Source organism: Hemiscyllium ocellatum, chromosome 30 (assembly GCF_020745735.1).
Source record: "Hemiscyllium ocellatum isolate sHemOce1 chromosome 30, sHemOce1.pat.X.cur, whole genome shotgun sequence".
Classification (NCBI taxonomy): domain Eukaryota; kingdom Metazoa; phylum Chordata; class Chondrichthyes; order Orectolobiformes; family Hemiscylliidae; genus Hemiscyllium; species Hemiscyllium ocellatum.
In genome coordinates this window covers 53,374,090-53,396,328 of record NC_083430.1, presented here as the reverse complement: position 1 = coordinate 53,396,328, position 22,239 = coordinate 53,374,090, and the positions used below count along the sequence as shown (strand labels likewise).

The window sequence follows — 22,239 nt, the reverse complement described above, 5'->3', positions numbered from 1 at the left end:
TTAGTCCCATTTCCCTATGTTTGGTCCATATCCCTCCATGCCCACCCTATCCATGTACCTGCCCAAATGCTTCTTAAATGATGAAATTGTACTCTCTTCCACCACTCCCTCTGGCAACCCGTTCCACTCACCTCACTCTGTGTGAAAAAATTGTCCTCTGGACCCTTTTGTACCTCTCCCTTCTCACCTTAAACCTATGTCCCCTAGTTATTGATTTGCCTACCATGGGGAAAGCTGTTGGCTATCTACCTTACCTATGCCTCTCATGATTTGAGGTCACTCCTCAGTCTCCCACACTCCAGAGAAAAAAGTCCCAGCCTATCCAACCTCTCGTTATAACTCAAGCCTTCCAGTCCAGGCCGCATCCTACCTAATCTTTTCTACACCTGTTCTAGTTTACTCAGATCCTTTCTATAGCGATCAGAACTGCATGCTGTACTCCAAATGTGGCCTCACCAACATCTTGTACAGCTGCAAACAGACATCCTGACTCCTACACACAATGCTCTGATGGATGAAAGCAAGTGGCCAAAAGCCTTCTTCATTGCCCTGTCTACCTGTGACTCCACTTTCAAGGAGCTATGAACCTGTACACTTTAGATCTCTTTGTTCTATAACACTCCCCAGGGCCCAACCATTCACTGTGTATTGAGAAGGTCAGCAGTTGCTTGCTTATCATCTGATAGAACTAAATATTTGTTTCTGGTGGACACTTTAGTTGATTAGAATCACCTTTGAATCCACCAGCAAGAAGTAGGTTTGTGTGTGGAACAATCAATAACTGTTTCACGTGTTCAGTATGTTTGGAATATGGTGAATGGGTCTGGCTTGGATGATGCTAAAGATATTGTTACTTGTAGGTGATAATGCGGAGTAGTCAGCCACTGACTGGAGCCAATGGCAAGAGATGTAAAGAGGATGAACAATACCTGGCTGCTGTTCTCCACCCTGATAAGAAAGGTTATATCATTGATACCAGATCCACACAAGCTGCCCATCAGGCAAAGGTGAAAGGTGGTGGCTTTGAATCTAAAACTAAATACCACAATTGGAAAAGACTGCACAGGTCAATAGAGAGGTAAGGAATAGGGCAACAAACTAATTAGTGCTTAAAATGGGCTTTCACCATTTCTATTGAAGGAATATGAAACAGAAGACAGTGGCATTTTTAAATGAATTTTCCATTAGGAGCAGGATTAAAATGGTATGTTTTTAAAATATAACATTAATAACCAATAGCTGATCAATCCTCTGACTCTGTACTGGATATCTATCAGTGTTTCCTTCCATTCCCCACACTGCGCTCAATCAGATCATCAGGAGTTGATCTAAAGGGAGCCAAGTCGACCGCTTCACCCCTCCCTGACTCACCCTGTGAACTCGCTTGATACTGTCAGAATGCCTGATTAATGCAGAGGCTTTAGAACTTGCTGGAATGGAATGTCTGGGTGGTCTTAGCTGACTATCTTATTGACTCCAACCTCCTCCCCAAACATTCATTCACATTGAATCAGATTGGGTAGCTGATGGTAACACTGAACAAGTCAGGTCCCATAATGAAGCCAGTTCGAAAGTCTGTAAGTCCTAATTTTCTTTTTATTTACCATGGTGACCATTTGCAGGATGTAGGCACGAGAGGCCGTTAATGTACTTCTAACAAAATAATATATAAGTGTGAAACAGAGAGAAAAACATTAATTATGATAGCAAATATTAAATTATTCAAACAAACCTGTTATAATTATCACAAAAAAATGCAATACTTTGACTCTCAACAACCACCATAAAGATACTCAAACCCTCAGTGATGCATTAACTCTTCTCCAGTTCTAGACTCCTTGCTCAGCTCACATGATTGTAATCGGTTTGCATTTTGTATAATTTCTTTAATGCCTCTTTCTTAGATTCTTAATCAAACTTCTATATCAGCTCACCTGTTTCTTAACATGGATACCTCTGCTTCTGTATTTTTCAGGCACTTGCATTTGATTAGATTACTCACAGTGTGGAAACAGGCCCTTCAGCCCAACAAGTCCACACCGACCCACCGAAGAGCAACCCACCCAGCCCCATTCCCCTACATTTACCCCTTCACCTAACACTATGGCTAATTCACCTAACCTGCACATTTTTGGACTGTGGGACAAAACCGGAGCACCCAGACACACAGAGAATGTGTAAACTCCACACAGACAGTTGCCTGAGGCGGGAATTGAACCCTGGGCCCTGGGGCAGCAGTGCTAACCACTGTGCCACCATGCCACCCTTATCTCCAGTCCTGACAGTTTTGGAGACGGTTATTAACCATAATTCTACTGCTAAGGACTAATTCTTTCTAACTGAAACCTGCCCATTGCTTTTCTCAATAATCGTGTTTCTGTCTATATTCCTGTGTCACTGGGCACTGTTACTATGCATCAGCACCTTTTTTTTCTTATGTCTAACCTTTATTTCTGATACACTGAACTATTCATAGAACATAGAACATTACAGTGCAGTACAGGCCCTTCAGCCCTCGATATTGCACCGACCTGAGGAACCAATCTGAAGTCCATCTATCCTACACTATTCCATTTTCATCCATATGTCTGTCCAATGACCATTTAAATGCCCATAAACTTGGCGAGTCTACCACGATTGCAGGTAGTGCGTTCCATGCCCCTACAACTCTCTGAGTGAAGAAACTACCTCTGATATCTGTCCTATATCTATCATCCCTCAATTTAAAGCTATGTCCCCTCGTGCTAGTCATCACCATTTGAGGAAAAAGGCTCTCACTGTCCACCCTATCTAACCCTCTGATTATCTTATATGTGTCTCTTAAGTCACCTCTCAACCTTCTTCTCTCTAATGAAAACATCCTTAAGTCCCTCAGCCTTTCCTCATAAGACCTCCCCTCCCTACCAGAGAACATCCCAGTAAATCTCCTTTGAACCCTTCCTATAATGCGGTGACCAGAACTGCACATAATCCTCCAAGTGTGGTCACACCAGAGTTTTGTACAGCTGCAACATGACCTTGTGGCTCTGAAATTCAATCCCTCTACTAATAAAAACTAACACAACGTATGCCTTCTTAGCAACCATATCAACCTGGGTGGCGACTTTCAGGGATCTATGTACATGGACACCGAGATCTCTCTGCTCATCTACACTACCAAGAATCTTACCATAAGCCCAGTACTCTGCATTCCTGTTACTCCTTTCAAAGTGAATCACCTCACACTTTTCCACATTAAACTCCGTTTGCCACCACTAACCCCAGCTCTGCAGCTTTTCTATGTCCCTCTAACCTGCAACATCCTTCAGCACTATCCACAACTCCACCGACCTTAATGTCATCCACAAATTTATTAACCCATCCTTCAACGCCCTCATCTAGGTCCTTTATGAAAATGACAAACAGCAGTGAGTCCAAAACCGATCCTTGTGGTACACCATTAGTAACTGAGCTCCAGGATAAACACTTCCCATCAAACATCACCTTCTGTCTTCTTTCAGCTAGCCAACTTCTGATCCAAACCGCTAAATCACCCTCAATCCCATTCCTCTATTTTGTGCAATAGCCTACCGTGGGGAACCTTATCAAGTGCCTTACTGAAATCCATATACACCACATCAACCGCTGTACCCTCATCCACCTGTTTGGTCACCTTCTCAAAGAACTCAATAAGGTTTGTGAGGCACGACCTACCCTTCTCAAAACTGTGTTGACTCTCCCTAATCAACTTATTCCTCTCTAGATGATTATAAATCCTATCTCTTATTCACCTCAGTACCTTTTTTAAATGCAAGTAAACAAAGCAAATCTCCAGATACTCCATCTTAACTGAACGCACAAAATAAATTGAAACTAAAACATAAATCCTCCCCTTTCTTAATGCATGCAACAGAGGTACAAATCAAATTTAAAGCTGTACATTAAATCCTTTACTTTCGAACCAAGATCACAAATAATAATAAAAACCACCTGAACCCAGGAATATATAATAACCTCTCTGAACAGGGTGATTAGAAAAATAGGTGAAACAAAAAAAGACCTCCTTTGTTCATTGACTAACTGAACAAGTCAGAGTTACAGCAGGAGAGATGAACATGTAAGTACACTGGACAAGATGACAAAGAAATATCAGAGAAATGCATAGCTTCAGGTCCTGCTCCATCCCCTGCTCCATCAGTGGTCCCTGCTCCATCCCCTGCTCCATCCCCTGCTCCATCCCTTGCTCCATCCCCTGCTCCATCAGCGGTCCCTGCTCGAGCCTTTACTCCAGCTCCTGTTCCATCTCCTGCTCCAGTTCAGGCTTCTGTGGTGGGGACAGTTGGATCACCTGGGAACAGAAAGAAGTTGGGCTGAAGAAGAGAACGTGCCCACTGAGAGGCTGCTGGATCATGTTAATTGGAGTGGAAGGCAGATTAGACAGACTGACAGAAACATGTTCGCTGCTACCTGCTGGTTTCAGTTTGGACAGTTCTGTAGAGTCCTGAGCAGAACCTGCCTCTGTACAACAGTTGCTCCTGAGAAGGGAAGAAGAAAGTATTGAATTGTTAAAAATAGCTTAGCTCAGTGTAAGGACTTTAGTGGAAGTTTCAGACCAGAAGTGCTTTGGCTGAAACACTGAAGGAATTATTTGAAGCTGAGAAGACTTATACTTGTCTGAAGGCTTGAGGAAATGTTCTCCAATTCAGAAGATTGGAAGCTGAAGCCAGAGATAAATTAAGCCATTTGTGGGGATAGAGAAGGGAACCCTCTCTGGTCTGAATCTTGTAGAGCAGTGCTTTTGGGATTATATTTTTACTGTGTGTTTCAAAATCTTCAAGTTTATATTTTATGTAACTGAGGAACAAAGTGTCTGATGATAAAACAGAAACCGAGTCATAGTCCACAGAGCAGCGGAGTTATCAGCCTTTTAGATGAATATGGATCAATGAACAGACATTTAAAATCCCGAGAGAAATATTACCAGCAATGCCTCCACAGAATCCTACAGATCCATTTTCAGGATAGACATTCCAACACGCCTTTTTCAGGCCAGTGACCCCAACCTTAAGGCACTGGATTAGTGTTAATCAGTTGGATTGGACAGGCCTCATCTTCTGGAAGTCTGACACAGGACTCCAATACAAGCTCCTTACTCTGAACTCTATTCCAGCAACTGTTACCTGGAAAGCAGAGGAAACAGTTCAAGAATAGCCTCAAATTCTCTCTGAAGAAAAGTGACTTTCCATTATCTCATGGGAATCTCTAGCCCAAGACTGTCTCTAAGCAGAGAAGCAGCATCTGTGAGGCTAGCGATCATTTTGGATGTCTCTGAAATGCCCAACGCGGGAGCCAGGCACAGACAGTGGGAGGAGTGTGTAAAAAGCTGAACATCCCACCCAGCCCCTTCTGTAAACCCCACCCACCCCATTTCCAGCAAGTTGAGTCACCTCAGAACACACCACTCCAGAGGGTAGTAACAATATCCTTCATTGTGAGGGATACCCTGAAAAAATGAGAGCTCAAGCAGTACTGCACTCTGGTATTGTGATGCCGTGGGACTGTCCCACTGTGACCTATTGGTCACTGAGGGACAGTTTGTTCAATAGGCTGATAATCGGCCAGGAAATCCTTCCGACCCCTGGTCAGACAAGGTTTCCACATCCCCAGAAAGAGAGCCATGTCGGTGTAGATATACTCAAAGTTACAGGTGCTGGTCTGATGTGTCAGTCTAAAGATTTATATATGAGACACTGAGTGGGATTTGAACCTATAACCAGCTTAGGACCGAAAAGTTGGTTCTCCTGCTTCTCAGATGCTGTCTGACCTGATGTGCTATAACCATTCGACTCAGGCAGAGGTGTCACCGTCACTGAAACAATGTTAACAGTTGATGAGAGTTCAGTGATTCTGCAGAACAAGGAACATCTGCTTTGCTCTTTCTAACAGGATCCACACAGGTCTTGGCAGCTGGAAGACTGCTCCATTCGTGAATAGGCAGGAGGCTGGAAGAACACAGCAAGCCAGGCAGCATCAGGAGGGACAGGCAGGAGGCTGGAAGAACACAGCAAGCCAGGCAGCATCAGGAGGGACAGGCAGGAGGCTGGAAGAACACAGCAAGGCAGGCAGCAGCAGGAGATGGAGAAGTCAATGTTTCAAGTCATGAAGGACTGAGTCCTGAAGAAGGGTTACACCCAAAACATCGACTCCACCTCCTGCTGCAGCCTGCCTTGCTGTGTTCTTCCAACCTCCTGCCTGTCCCTCCTGATGCTGCCTGGCTTGCTGTGTTCTTCCAACCTCCTGCCTGTCCCTCCTGATGCTGCCTGCCTTGCTGTGTTCTCCCAGCCTCCTGCCTGTCCCTCCTGATGCTGCCTGCCTTGCTGTGTTCTTCCAACCTCCTGCCTGTCCCTCCTGATGCTGCCTGCCTTGCTGTGTTCTTCCAGCCTCCTGCCTGTCTATTTTGGATTCCGGCATCTGCAGCTTTTTTTGTCTCTCTCCATTAGTGAATAGATCAGGCCAGCCTGGTAAGACACTGTCATGCACCAGAACTTGACTTTATTCTGTCAACAGAGAAACAAACCTTTCATGTCACTGTCAGGAAGAGTGTTCTGAGAATAAATAGGATAGTTGCCAATCAAAATTAACTTCCTGAGAAAGGTGTAAGTGATAGGAGTCTTTTGTGAAGAGTTTAGAAGCAAGCAATTGTGTTTGCAGTTATTTTGCTGGGAAGAAACACCAGTGTTTCTAGAGGGGATAAATTATATTGGAATTGTGTATAATCCACAGCCTCTGCCACTACTGTCCAGTTAAAATCAGAAGAAGAGGCTTTACAGAGTTGGGTTTCTACCTTGTTTACAGTTACTAACATCCCAGCAGCACAATCCCATTGTTATTTGGAATGGGGTGGGGTGGGGGGTGAGGTGGGGGTGCTGTGTTTGAAATAGAACAAACCTCAGAGAATATACCTGAATGTAATCTACATAGAGTTCTTTAAAAGGAGGCAAACAAATATTAAACATTCCAGCGCTGAACTTGCTGCATAGTTCCATGAATACTGACATATTCAACTTCAATAAGACAAAGAACTGCGGATGCTGGAAATATATAAAAAAACAAAACTGCTGGTGAAACTCAGTAGGTCTGGCAGCATCAGTGGAGAGAGAGCAGAGTGAACGTTTTGAGCCCAGTGACCCTTCAACCTCAAACTGGATGATTTTCCAGTCACCTTTAACCCTGTAACTTTGGAAATCAGTTATTATTCTTCCACTGTGTCCCAATCAACTCCCTTCTAAATCCCGCTTACATACTGTTTGGTTACTTAAGGTTTTAGAGTGATTTTAATGATTGTAGGCTTGACTTGTGTAAGAGTCAATGAGTCAGAATTTTGTTTCTGCTGAAGTTTAGTGAAAAATGAGCATTCACCATGGACATTATTTATCTGTTAGAAACTTGATTCCTTTTGGTAGTCTAATTTTGTGAGGAATCAGACATGTAATATGGAGTGTTCCACACTGCAGTAAAAAACCCAGGTCTCCACATGATCCTGCAGGCTGAGGCGGACTCCAGTCGATGTTGAGAGCATTCCCCAGGTCAAAGCTGGTGGCTCGGAATCGACATGCTGAGATTTGGATATACCTTTGCCTCAGAATTCACTTCCCTTTGGTGCTGAGTTAATGCATGTGCAAAGACCTTGATGAGTTTAATCCCTGTAGGTCTGTCTTATGGAACTGTCAGCATAATTAAAAAATGCCACATAGCATCTGCTGTTCAATACTGGAGCACTTTCTGGAAAGCTGAACTTCTTCTCATCAGTTTTAATTTTCTTTTATTACAGGGGCAGAGTTCTTCAGGAAAGCCTGATTAAATTAGTCGATGCTTGTAATGACCAATCCAATAGCATTGACAGGTGGCTTAGTAAACTGGAGGCTTCTAAATGGCTGAGCCATGTTAAAACTGTATTGACTATCGCGTGTCTGGCTGCACAGTGTGTTGACAGGTAACACTCTAACTTCAGACCTCATTTCTAATAGTAGCAATTCTTTCTGATAGGACATTGTGTCTCCCATTGAGCTCCCTCTTGCTGGGGGGTCAGTTAGCTGGTTGACTGGTTTGTAAATACCAAGTGGTGCCAGCAGCGTGGGTTCAGCTTCTGTGACCAGCTGAGATTACCACTTTCTCAACCTCACCATTGCCTGAGGTGCAGTGGCTCTCAGGTTAAACTTATCAACCATTGTCTCTCACTAACAAGGGAGCAGCCTGATGGGACTACCATTACTTTACAATTTACTCTCACTCAGACCTATTCCCTGTGCACCAGCATCCCTCTGTATGTCTGGTACATGCTGTTTTCTCCCGTGTGACCAGCAGCCATGGCTCACAGCAGTCAACCCAATCTTGCTGTTGTCTGATGTTCACATAAACGTCCTTCCTCAGAGGATCACTTGATAGAAATCACGAAAAGGAATCTGGCTAAACACTGAGGCTGGTCACAGTGAGCTAACTGTGACCATAGATTGGCTAATTCTGAAGAAATTAAAGATTAGATTAGATTAGATTAAAATAGATTCCCTACAGTGTGGAAACAGGCCCTTCAGGCCAACCAGTCCACACCGACCCGCCGAAGAGTAACCCACCCAGACCCATTTCCCTCTGACTAATACACCTAATACTATGAGCAATTTAGCATGGCCAATTCACCTGCCCTACACATCTTTAAGGAACTCTTATAGCAATGTTATGGATGCCTGTCTCTGAAACTGGACCATTGTAATTGTAGGTAAAAACAATGACTGCAGATGCTGGAAACCAGATTCTGGATCAGTGGTGCTGGAAGAGCACAGCAGTTCAGGCAGCATCCAACGAGCAGTGAAATCGACGTTTCGGGCAAAAGCCCTTCATCAGGATTCCTGATGAAGGGCTTTTGCCTGAAACGTCGATTTTGCTGCTCGTTGGATGCTGCCTGAACTGCTGTGCTCTTCCAGCACCACTGATCCAGAACCATTGTAATTGTGTTTGTTTATCTTAAACAGCTAACTATTAGAATTCCTGTAGGATTGATATATAACTGCACACTTGCTGTTTTTTTTTGCTTAAACTGTTCAAAAGATTTCAAAATTATTTTCTCAATTAAGATCCTCTGGCAGCCTTGAATCTTGTACCAGGAATGTCATTGAATGTAGCTGATTACACAATTGTATAAATTGAGCATTACTGAGAAAAGGCTCTTATTCTCAAACATTGGCAATGTGCACTTATCAGGATAAAATCACAGGAATATCAAATCCCAAAGGGAACAATTTATGTTGCATAGAAAACAGGGTGCAGATTGGTTAGCAGAAGACTGGCACTAAGATAACTCTCATTTGAAGAGCCTGTGCAGACACAATGGGCCAAATGGTCTGTTTCTACAAAGGAATGTCATGATTCTGTGGTTGGTAAGTCAACCCTGACTGGCAAGACATGGTGTAAGGGGAAATGTACTCACAATTTTTCCAAGCTTTTGTTCTATTGAAAAAGTTGCAATGCATTGCCATGGTCCCTCTGTTTGCACAGGGCAGAACATAAAAGTGATGCACTCTGAAAGCTCAACTGACAACCTTAAATTCATTGCCTTTGTAATTCCGAGCAGAGTCAGTCTTGCACAGTTTACTTACAGCAGAAGAAATTGAGAGGGACTGTGACTGGGACGTATAAAATCCTGAGGAGCACAGACAGGGTGATTGGGAAGAAACTTTTCTTCTTAGTGGAGGGGACAATGATGGTGGTGAGGATGTGAAGGAGGGGGGGTAAGTGAATAGATTTAAGCTAAGGGGCAGGAGGTTCAGAGAAAATGCGAAGGAAGACATTTTCACCTAGCAGGAGTTGGGAATCTGGAACTCACTAACTGTGAGGGTGAGAGAGACAGAAACCCCCATCACATTGAAGAAGGATTTAGATGTGCACATGTGATGCCAAAAAATAAAAGGCTATGCCTTGAAAAATGGGATGAGAATAGTGAGGTGTTTTGTTTTGACCAGCACAGATGTGATGGGCCAAAGGGCCTTTTTACCATGTTGTAGATCTCGGTGACTGTATGAGTATGATTGAGGATTTCAGCAGCAGACGAGCTGAGGTCAGTGAATCGGCTGAAGTGATAAAGGTGGAAATAGGCAATCTCAGAAATGGAGGAGTTGTTTTGTTGGAAGTTCAGAGTGGGGTGGAAGGGAGACGCCAAATAGATCACCAACGTCACGAACATTCTGGTGTAGTGTTGACCAGTGGACAGTTACCACGTTCTTCTCCAGCTTTCATGGTATACAGAACATTATCTGGAGAATCTCAATACCTCAGGATTAGCAGCAATTTAACATTGACCACATTTCATAATGTGAAACGTTGACCACAAAGAGTTTCAGAATGTTTATTTAATTCATCTTGTTTGGAGAAAGAAATGGATTTTAACAAAGACTGTGATTCTGTCAAACTGAACATTAAATTAGTTTAAAGTGAATCATTACAACTAAACTTGGAAAAAACATGTGGTGGGCTATGGGATTCGATGTGAGAGTGATGCTGTCAATTTGCTGTCACAGAGAAGGAATGTCTGTCCTGATCCATGACTCTGAGGGGAGAGACTCCACCCTCCAGCTCACATCGCTGGCACAAATCATTCTGGATCCAGACTGTCGAACCATTGATGGTTTCCAAGCACTTATCGAGAGGGAATGGTTACAGGTGTGTAAAATCAGAAGAAAGCATGATTGAGAAAAGATCATGTATCTCCCAGTGCATACTTTGCACAGACCACCTACAGAGCATTCACTCAGGACACATTTAGTGTCTTCAGGATAAAGTGTGCATGAACATTCCAGTCTGTAGAGATTCTGATATCACACTCCAGCGTAGTCAGCCCCACAGTTTTGTCTTTACCCTTCCCCTTGCTATACTGCCCCACCCTCCAGGCATCAGTCAACTGTTATTCCACAAAGTATTTGATCACTTGGTCTGTACCTGTCTCTGGAATCTAGAATTTTGAAGCTGACAGCTAATCTGTGCAGTGGAAGGAGACAGCCTCATTGCTTTGCTGTCAGGAGACAGACTCAGCTCAGAGTCTACCACCAACAGCAAGCTCCAAGCTCCCTCAGTCAGCACTGTGAACAATTCACACAGCATCACTACGCCTGGAGTGTGAGAGAACCTGCTCACAGAGTTCACTGGATTGCTCTTTGCGAGAGCAAACCTGGAAATGGTTGGCTGAATGGGCTTATGGTGTGCTGGAGGAGTTTGTGATTTTATGTGATTCGTGGATCTCAGCTCTGGACTGTTATCCAGCAATTCCTGCCAGAAGCTCTGTTTGTTTGTGCACATTGAAGGGGAACAGGACAAGGCCTACCTGTGAGGCCTCTCATGGTTGAATTGCCTCTCGCATTTATTATTGAGGCTCACAGAAAGAAGTAGGCACCTCAAGAAACAATATCAACACAATTGATCGTGAGGTTGTGTCTATTCCATTTCTGACACCTTAACAAAGGTGAATGTTTGGCATTGCTCAGACTGACGAGTTCAGTCACATTTTTATTCTTCTTCTTCAGGCAGGACATCCTTTCCAACACCGCTGTGCCAGTTCAGCGTATTCACATGCCAAGCCGAAACAAGAAGCACCCGTCTTCCTCATCTTCCTGGATTGCTGCTGGCAGATGATCAGCCAGTTCCCTTGCTCGTTCCAGTTTAATGAGCACTTCCTGATCACATTGTTTGAACATGCCTATGCATCCTGCTTTGGGACATTCCTGTGTAATAATGAAAAGGAACGGTAATGTATGAGGAAATCATTTTACTAAACTCCACCTAATGTGAAGGTCATTGTCAGTGAATCATCGCTGAGTTCTTTACAGTAGCAGTCTGTGTAATTATATTCTCAGGACTTACTTTCCATAGGTCAAATTCATAAAATGTTTCTAAACTGTTAAATATTTTGAGAATCAAAATATTGAATCAAATAAATATTACCCAATAATAGATAGCTGATTATAATCCACTGAGAAAAACAAAAAACTGTGGATGCTGAAAGTCTGAAAAGTTAAACAGAAATTGCTGGAGAAACTCAGCAGGTCTGGCAGTATCTGTGGAGAGAAAGTAGAGTTAGCATTTCAGGTCCAGTGACTCTTCTCCAGAACTGGTGGTAGCTAGGAAAAGCTTGGTATATGTGCTGGCAATAGTGTTTGGGCGGCAGGAGAGGTGAGGATAGACAAAGGAATGGGTAAAGGTTAGTCTGGGAGAATGGGTAGCTGCTAATGGGAACCCTTAGTGGCTGACAATGGGGTGTTTGTTGTAGCAGCCCATGGGATGACAAGGCCTGGTGGGTGGGGTGGGGGTAAGGACTTGGGAGAAGGTGGAGGCCCTAAAATAATTGAACTTGATATTGAGTCTCGAAGGCTACAGGATCCCAGGCTGAAAATGAGGTGCTGTTCCTCCAGCTTACACTGAGCTTCACCAGAGCACTGCAACAAACCTGAGACAGAGATCTTGCCCTGGAGACAGGGTTGGGTGCTGAAGTTGCAGGCATCTGGAATCTCAGAGTCTTTTTGCGAGCGGAATGGAGAGGTTCTGCAAAGCAGATCCCCTCTCTGCGTCTTGTTTCCTGATGTCTTACTTATATCCCTGATGTTTGGGGAAATTCCCGGCAACCTGCCCCATGCTTCCCAGTGGTGGGAGTTCCCTGTACGCATGAAATCTCTAAGATCTCAAAATCTGGTGAAGACGGAAGATATAAGATACATCATTTGTCATATTCCAAAATTCCTGACACTTGTTAGGAAAGCCCTGGCAGAATGGAGCATTGCAAATATACCCCTCTACTCAAAGGAAAGACTCAGAAAACAGCAAGCCATAGGGCAATTTTCCTAACATCTATTATATAGAAAATGCTAGAATCCATGATTAGGGAGTTCATGGTCGGACATTTAGAAAGTCACACAAACCCAAGTTACAGTCCAACACGTTTATTTGGAAGTACAAACTTTTGGAGCTGTTGGACTCTAACCTGGTGTTGTGGATTTTTAACTGGGTCCACCCAGTCCAACACTGACACCTCCACATCGTTTAGGAAATCATAATGCAATCAAGCAGATTGAACATGCTTTTGTGAAACACAAATCATGTTCCGCTAATTTGTTAGACTTCTGTGAGTCAGGATGAAACCTATAGAAATTGTGCGTTTAGGTTTTTAGAAGTATTTGATAAGGTGTGACATCAAAAGTTAATGCAAAATAAAAGCTCATGGTGTGGGAATTGAAAATAGCGGGAGCATTCTAGACCCATAACCTGGATGCTGATGAATTAAAAGCCGAGGTGTTAGCCATAGCATGGTGGGTAGCACCCTGGCCTATTAGTCAAAAGGTTTTGGGTTCAAGTCTTACATCAGGGACAGTATCTAAAGGATTAGTTAGCTAACAGCATTGAGAGAGTAGGGAGAAATAACTGCTTTTCAGGTTAGCAAGCTGTAACTAATGGAGTGTGACAGCAATCAGTGCCGGAGTCACAAATACCTACACTCACTATAAATGATTGGACAAAGTGACCAAATATATGATATCTGTGTTCTGAAGAAGACTCATATTAGACGTGAAACATTAACTCTGTTTCTCTCTTCACAGATGCTACCCGGCCTGCTGAGTTTCTCCAGCACTTTCTGCTTTAATTATGTATAATAGTTACACCGACTGGTGATACAGGGAAAGGTGAGAAACTAAGTTGTCAACAGGACATGAAGAATTTATAAAGAGAGGGGGATAGGCTTAGTGATCAGATAAATCTTGACAGGCGAAATATAATGTGGGAAAATGTGAATTTCCCTATTTGGCTGCTGGAATAAAAAATGGAGAAAGGTTGCAGAACTCTGGGGTGCAGAGAGATGGTGTCCTGGTACATGAATCAAAAGAAGTTAGGATACAGATATAGCAAGTAATTGAAAGACAAATGGAGTGTTGATGTTTACTGAAAGGCTGTTAAATATAAAAACAGGGACACTTTGCTACAGGGCCTTGGTGAGACCTCCAGAGGATAGAGTGCAGGTTTGGCCTCCTTAGCTCGGTAAGAAATCCATTAGGATGTCGGGTGTAGGAGAATGAGAGATGCTTTTATAGAAACAAATAAGATCCTGTGAGGACTTGACAGGATGGATGCTGAGAAGTGAGTGAGCGTAGAACAAGGAGACATTGTTTAAAAGTTAGGTGTCTCCCAAGAATGAGATAATTAGAATTTGATTTTTCTCAGAGGGTGATTAGTCTGTGATATTCTCTTCCCCAGACAGCAGTGAGACTTCATCATTGAGTTTATTCCAGGATGAATGAGACTCCTCCACTACCTGGAAAAGTCATACCTCAGTGACATATGGTTATCCCATTTTAAATGAGATGTCTTTCAGATCCATATGACATTGATACCAGCAGCTAATTCTGATGGGAACACATTTTGGCAAGAATCAAGAATCCACTTTCTAGTGGACAGTTTGTGGAATCCAGGAGGAATCTGATTACTCCCCTGACCTTTGCGATGAACCCCTGGCCCTTGCCCAAAGTCTTCCCTCTTTTCTGCCAGTCGCCAGCTTTTCTGTGAAACTCTCTCTCTGGTCTGAGCATTGTGGTGGGAATAGGCTCCTTGTGCCACAGAAGGTTCTTTAGCGTCAATTTGGGGGACCCTCCTCCTTGTCAGCTGGGGTGGGAAATGATGCTGAATTATTTAGATAACATCCCAAGTTAAATAATCTGAACCTCACTGAACTCTGAGGAAGATCAACCCTGACTGCTGACCTCACCATGTCCCATCATTGAATTAGCTGTGACCTGAAGTTCCAACAGACACTGACCCTTTTTATTGTGTATTTCAATTCCATTTCCTCTTTAGGTTCAAGGCGAAGCCACAATTTCAGTTATTCCCACTTACACGCAACTCCGATTTGTGAAATCGTAATTATATGCAACAAATTACTTCCTTAGCTCTGACGTACACTGGGCAACCATCAAAAAGCAGCAACTTCAACAGAAGTTAAGACTTTGCAACCAGAGTGTTTGCAAAATCCAGTGAGTGAGAGTCTGAGAGAGTAGGTATAGTTTTCATTAATAAAATGGATCAGAATTTACCTTTGGTTCTTAATACAATCGAACAGCTCTTACACCAACAAGGTTTCAACTTTACTTAGTGTGCAGGCTCAGGAACTTCCTTACAGAAGTGCATCTACTATTCAAAACTTGCTCATGTGCAGTTATACACCACTTATCCCACTGAACGGGTGAATGCAGACTTTTTTTTTACATACTCAGGTTTTTTTTTTAAATGAGGTAATCATAAGCAATCAACATCACTTTGCAATTTCCTTGTTCCAGAGCTACAATTTGAAGACTAGCTTTAAAGGAAATATCTCAATGGAATGGAGAGGAAAAAGAAAGAAAAGCTTTTGATTCAGATTCTGATTCTTGTGTGAAGCATTGACGGTTCCTCCTCCAACTGCATTCTCAAATAACTATGGGATAGGGACTTTTAAATTCAGTGGTTAGTGTAAGTCTGCTAGACAAATGAAAAAAGAGGGATGCGGACCACGGGCAGGCAGGAGGAGGGATTAGTTTTATTTGGCGACATGTTAGGCACAACATCGCATGCTTTGCTGTTCTATGTTCTAAAACTTTTAACTTCAAACTAAAATAAGATTTATGGAGTTTATTTCAACACCATATGAGAGAAGACTTGATATATATATATATATAAGGCTTGTAATTTCGTAGCTTCCACTATCCATTCCTATGGATAATTGTATATAATGAAAGTCTTTTGCTTTTGAAATGAGCTGGGTTTCTAGGGCAGGGGAGAAGACATTATTAACATTTCTGGGTGGGAAATCCCTCCTCCAGTTGTTCAGAAACAAATCAGCAAAAATGACCTCCCACAGTATCACTCAGATTTTGATTCTTTCACTTTGACTGAGCAGATTATTTAGACTTCACCATTTTAAGAATGAAAGAGGAAATGGTCACATTTTCAAAGCAAGTTGCTGTCTCCTGAGAGATCCAGCACATTTCAAAATGTTTTAGTTCTGAAAACATGGTTTGTGGAGAGTTGCAGCTGAGTCCATATCATCAAGAGATCATTGCACTTTCAATCAGGCCTTTAATGTAGCTCTGCTTGTGTGTTTTGGCGAGGATGTTACACAGGGGAGATTTCACTAGGCCTGTTCCACAAATCCTAATACACTCCTTTCTGAATATTGTACTTCAATTCTCACTGCTGATAATATTCATCTGGATAAATGAGGAGAATTCTCAGGGCTGGATTTTGCCAAAACTAATCACCTGCATAATGGATCTTCATCAGTTATTCACCACTTTCAGCAAATTAGCAGGCAAAAAGAAACATTAAAGGCTCAGGCTTACAAACAGTTGGAACTGGTGGAGCAGGTGGTGATATCAGGTCAGTAATATCAGGTCCTATACGCCAATGACCTTCCAGGGATGACTTTTCCCAAATCCCGAGATTAATAATCAAAGATGCAGAGGACTGATGCTGCTTCCATTAGCTCCATGTCAAAAGTGAGAAAGATACTTAAAGATTCCAAGTCTGTATCAGATCACCCCCGTCACTGAGCCTCACCTTCCATATACAAATCTCTTTAGTCCTCCCTGTCTTCCAGAAAGATCACACAAGAACAGTTGTTACTTACAGTCATAGAGTCCCATAGCAAACTAAACTAGTCCCATTTGCTTGTACTTGGTCCATATCCTGCTAAACTTTTCCGATTCATCTACCTGTCCAAATGTCTTAAAATTTGGTTGGAATGCCATGCCTCTAGGAATTCTCGTGCGTGTCTCTGTTTGGCTTGTCCTAGGATGGATGTGTTTTCCTAGTCAAAGTGGTGTCCTTCCTCATCTGTATGTAAGGATACCAGCGAGAGAGGGTCATGTCGTTTCGTGGCTAGTTGATGTTCATGTATCCTGCTGGCTAGTTTTCTGCCTGTTTGTTCAATGTAGTGCTTCGCCCAGAGGCTCACTGAAGATGTTACCGAGCATGATGACGAAATGTCTGAAAATGTGGCAACTAATATTACCCATGATCAAACTTAATGCAGTATTATATAAGGAGCAAAGATAAATTAGTAGATATGACTGGGCCCTCAATGATAAATGATGGACTGGTTTCCTTGGAGAGAAGGTTTAGGCTAATCACCACCAGATTTGGACTGAAGTAGGTACGTGGGATTAATCAGCCCCACGATAATTATTGCATCCTTCTTCTTCTGACTTGTTCCAATAAATTGTAAGAAAACTCTGTTGTATCAGATTGAAACACTCAGTAGAAAATATCAAATAGTGGCAGCAGAAGTACTCAAAATTCACTTATCTTTGGAATATTTTCCTTATTATTTGTAGGTTTACACTGAATGTGAAGGAACAGACCATTTCAATTTGGAGTCGGATGAACAGACCTTGTGAGCGAAAGCAATACATGAATCCTCTGTACGAAAGAAACAACCTCGCCATCTGGCCTTCTGTTGCTCCACAGAGTTTGCAGCTTTGGCAAGGTACATAGGGCTTTAGTGAAAGCTGCTAAACAGAAAGCTAGCTCCTCTTTGTGTCGGGCCTCCTGACCCCATCAATCAGCTGGCACTGAAATAAACCAAACAGGCAGCAGATGATCTGACCCGGATTTTGGATGAGGCTTTGAACAGAGCCTGCTTTCCCTCTCCGGTTCAGGGAAAACAATGCAGGAGACTATTTTGGAGAAGAACATTGGACTGCTCCCCAGTTTGTGGCTAGTATCTTACTGCCATCAGACAAAAACAGATCAACTGGTCCATATCACGTGACCATTTGTGGGAATTTGCTGTAGGTATATCGGCTGCTGTATAATAACCGTAACTGACCTCCAAAGTATTTCATTGACTTTGAGCCATCTAAAAGTTGTAAAATGTTCGTTACAAATATAAGTTCTTTATATCCTTTTCTATTTCTCCTTCACTGCCTCTCTTTATCTCACCATCTCCCTTTCCCTTTGTTTCTTTCTGTCTTTCAGTCTCTCCTTTAAGAATGCTGTTTCGAAGATGTTGAGAGGAGTTGGGTGTTGTCGCTTCCTCACCAGGGGACAGGGATAGCCAACGCTCAATTTTTTGACATACAAATGTTGAAATGTTGCAGAATACACTCACAAGGTTTTACTGGGAGGAGCTGAAATTCTCAGCAAATGGAGGAGAGTTGTAGTTCTGTAACAAGCCTGGAAAGTCAGCACAGCAACTGGGCCAGGACTAGAAACATAGGCACTGTTGACAAATATAATCCACTTGGGAATGTGTGAGCAGTGACCATACATCAGGATGCTGTCCCTGTGTTAATTACAAGAGCAGAGCTCACTCACTTTACCTCTGGTAAGCTGCCTTAGTGCAGTGATAATACAGTTGCACAGCTCTGTGCTGCCTTATTGATTGTCTGAAACTGCAAAGCTGAAAGAAGGAACTTTTTATCCAGAGCTTCCACTCACTGAGGAGGCTTCAAGCTAATCTATGTCCAATAGTCTGCTCTGAAAATTCTGTTCACATTTGGATGGCTGCAGTTGAGACAAACCATAACATTCTGAGTATAATAACCCACAACATTTTAAAATGTCAACCCACTCTGTGTAAACCCAATGTTATCAGAACCATTTAAAACATTCCAGAGACTTTTCCCCAGGGCAGAAATGGCTGACACAAGGGGTCATAATTTTAAGACGATTGGAGGAAGGTTCAGGGGAGATGTCAGAGGCAGGTTCTTTACACAGAGAGTGGTGGGTGTGTAGAATGCACTACCAGCAGTCAGAGACATTAGGGACATTAAAGCGACTGCTGGACAAGCACATGGATGGCAGTACATCGAGAGTTGCGTAAATTAGGTTGATCTTAGATTAAAATAAATGCTTGGCACATTGTGAGCCAAAGGGCCTGTGTCTTCATCAAAAGCCAATTAGTTCTTCCTTGGGCCACACCCCATTTATATGGGGTGGCATGGTGGCTCAGTGATTAGCACTGCTGCCTCACAGCACCAGGGTCCTAGATTCGATTCCAGCCATGCGTGGCTGTCTGATGGTGTTTGCACATTCTCCCTGTGTCTGCATGGGTTTCCTCCGGGTGCTCTGGTTTCCTCCCACGGTCCAAAGTTGTGCGGGTTAGGTGAATTGGCCGCGCTAAATTGCCCGCCGTGTTAGGCACATCATTCAGAGGGAAATGGGTCTGGGTGGGTTACTCTTCGGAGGGTCGGTGCGGACTGGTTGAGCTGAAGGGCCTGTTTCCACACTGTAGATATTCTAATCTATATAGAAAGTTTTGCACTTTTTGGCATGTGTTTTCTTACATTAATAAAATAAGATGAAAACATGACAATTGTCCAGTAATTACAGATGAGGATTGTCCTATTGACTGTTTATCACAATAATATCATTCACAAAATTGTCTATTATTAATTTCACTGTTATCATCCTATATAATTGACTTTTTAAATTCTTGATTGATCCTGCAATGTATGTTTTTCAGGTACAAATTGACGTCAGGTAACTAACCACCTCTGTAACACTTGGTCCAGTCTGACGTCACCTGAGTGACCTGTCATTTTGTTTCAGGGTTGTTCCTGAGATGGAATCGATCACTAGAGCATCAGAACGAGGCATGGGAGCAGATTCATCACATAATGGAATCCTCCAGGAGAAAACCACATCCAACAAGTGCACAACTGTCTGCTCCGAAGGAAGACTGCTGAACGTCAGAGCTTTCAACATTTGGTATTCAGAGGCCACTGTCGATCTGAATGACTTTCAGAACTTTTCAGCCTCATCCTTTCAAGATCACAACCAGCTGGAGGGATGTAGAAAAGACACAACTATAACTCAGACTGTTCATCCACCGAGATCAGCGAAGGGAACTGAGTTGAAAGGAGAGTAGGAGAGAAAGCAGTTTCCATCTTCATTAACACAACAGTAGCTGAATAAAAGTTTTAAAACTTTGTTTGTTATTTTATTATTTGAGCTGCCAATAGAAAACTGATGATAAATCAGCTGTGAACTCATTTCAGGTTATAAGACTTTTCTCATTACAGATGACTCTCTCCTTAGCTACAGATTTTTTAGTTATATTTATACATTTACTTGTTTCGACTCTGATGTAGGTACGTGATGAGGGGAGAGTTCAGAGCAGCCAAATTGACTGGAGAGGCTCTCCAGCATTGAAGCTGGGTCAGCTCACACCATTCTCCTGAATACTGCTTTTCAAATATAGGGATAGTATTTTTAGCTACATTATTTAACAATTTTGTTATATTTTTGAAATACTTTTGTCCTGAAGTTATTCACGGTCAGAATTTTTATTGAACGCTTTTTGATTTTTTTTACTGCAGTTATATAAAACCCTGGTTAGACCACACTTGGAATATTATGTCCAGTTCTAGTCACCTCATTATAGGAAGGATGTAGGTGCTTTACAGATGATGCAGAGGAGATTTACCAGGATGTTGTTTTATGAAGAGAGTTTGAGTGAGCTCAGGCTTTTCACACTGGAGAGGAGGAAGAGGAGAGGTGTACAAGGTAATGAGAGGCATAGATAGAGAAGATAGCCAGAGACTTTCCCCCAGGGCAGAAATGGTTGTCACAAGGGGTCACAAGTTTAAGGTGATTGGAGGAAGGCTGAGGGGAAATATCAGAAGTAGGTTCTTTACACAGAGAGTGGTGGGTGTGTGGAATGCACTGCCAGCATTGGTAATAGAGTCAGAGACATTAGGGATATTTAACAAACTGCTGGACAAGCACATGGACGGCAATAAAATGAGGGGTGTGTTGATCTTAGATTAAGATAAATGCTTGGCACATTGTGGGCCGAAGGGCCTGTACTGTACTATTCTGTGTTCTATGAATTGGCAATTTCTCATGTATTTATTGCATTATCAGCAAAATTGCTTCAGTTTATGTCGAGAAGTTCAATAAGAGACTTCCGTTAAGATTATAAGATAATATTTCAAATTTACAGCTACATAGATAATGTGAACAGCTACTTCCCTCTCTAGGAAGTGCAATGGTCAAGAGTAGAGATGGATATTGTAGGTAGTTGGGACCTTCAGCTCTCCATACCTTATTTTTTAAGCAAGAGAAAAGATATGAGCCCTACTTCAGGTTTACTGTCTCAGTAAATAACAATGTCATTGTATTTTACTAAATGTTGCATTTTAATTGAAGATCATTAAAGGGGTTCAGAATGTAGACAGGCAATGCTATGCCATCCAGTGTTGGTAAAGAAGAACTGCAATGATATTTGGTATGGCTGGTTCAATGGACATGTGCCTAAACCTCACCCACCCAATTCAAAGTAAAACCTCACACACTGAGAAGACACTGAACGAAGGAAGTGGAGAGGGCTGTATATGTTGTGAATATATTTCAGGGACTGGAATGGTAATAAATGTAGTTTGTTTCACAGAATAATTAATAACATTACACTGAATACATTTTCCCTTATATACAGAATAATCATTACATTACTGAATATCACTTCTGCAAAAGCAAGATATGTGTTTTGCAAAGTGACTAAGAAATTTTGTGTTCATGAGATGAAGAGAGTTTTATTTCATTTATCAGATTAACATGGAATTGTTAATTCTGCACATTAATAAAGTTTCAAAACATTTATATTTGTACAAAATCAAAATTCAAATAAAAGTTATTAGTACAATCCTCATTTGTAATATTGCATTTGATATTTTACCTTTGGCAGTAAAGTTAAAGGCCTACTATAATCCTGGTTTCTTGTTAGAGAGAGAGAGATGTCCGATGATGGTTTAACCTGAAGGTCACCATGCCTCAAGTGAGTCACGAGATTGAGAAGGAGAATCCTTTATGGCGTCCTCAGCCAGTGCAGGAATTAAACACACACCATTGGTATTGCTCTACATCGAAATGCAGCCATCCAGTGAACTGAGCTAACTGTATCAAACAGTTAAATACATTTAAATCTTTTTCAATGACACTTCAAACAATTTATTGATTTCCAATTTGTTCACTATATATAATAGAAATGAAATGAGGAACAGTTCAGGATAAATTTGAGAAAAGTTGGAGTCACCTCATTGTGTACACACATAGAGTTGTGTGTGTGTGTGTGACAAAGAGAGAGGGAAATTTGGAGGAGGAGAGGGGGAGAATCCAACTGAGGAGAGTTCCAACTGCCCCACCTCCCTATTCCACACACACACCTACTCAGTTCCTCAGGAAATCCCATGTGTAAAC

At 42.3% G+C, this 22,239-nt stretch overlaps 1 protein-coding gene across 3 annotated transcripts in view; it reads left to right on the top strand.

Annotated features, from left to right (window-relative positions):
- LOC132829976 (myotubularin-related protein 9-like) overlaps positions 1-21,563 on the top strand; it is a 48,790-nt gene extending 27,227 nt beyond the window's left edge. For all 3 annotated transcript variants that reach the window (XM_060847413.1, XM_060847414.1, XM_060847415.1), the window contains 6 exons: positions 861-1,078; positions 7,811-7,972; positions 10,548-10,689; positions 11,547-11,767; positions 17,373-17,524; positions 19,591-21,563. In XM_060847413.1, the coding sequence (XP_060703396.1) occupies positions 861-1,078; positions 7,811-7,972; positions 10,548-10,689; positions 11,547-11,767; positions 17,373-17,524; positions 19,591-19,727 (1,032 nt within the window). In that variant the 3' untranslated portion in view covers positions 19,728-21,563. The remainder of the gene's footprint in view (positions 1-860; positions 1,079-7,810; positions 7,973-10,547; positions 10,690-11,546; positions 11,768-17,372; positions 17,525-19,590) is intronic.
- The last annotated feature ends 676 nt before the right edge of the window (positions 21,564-22,239 follow it).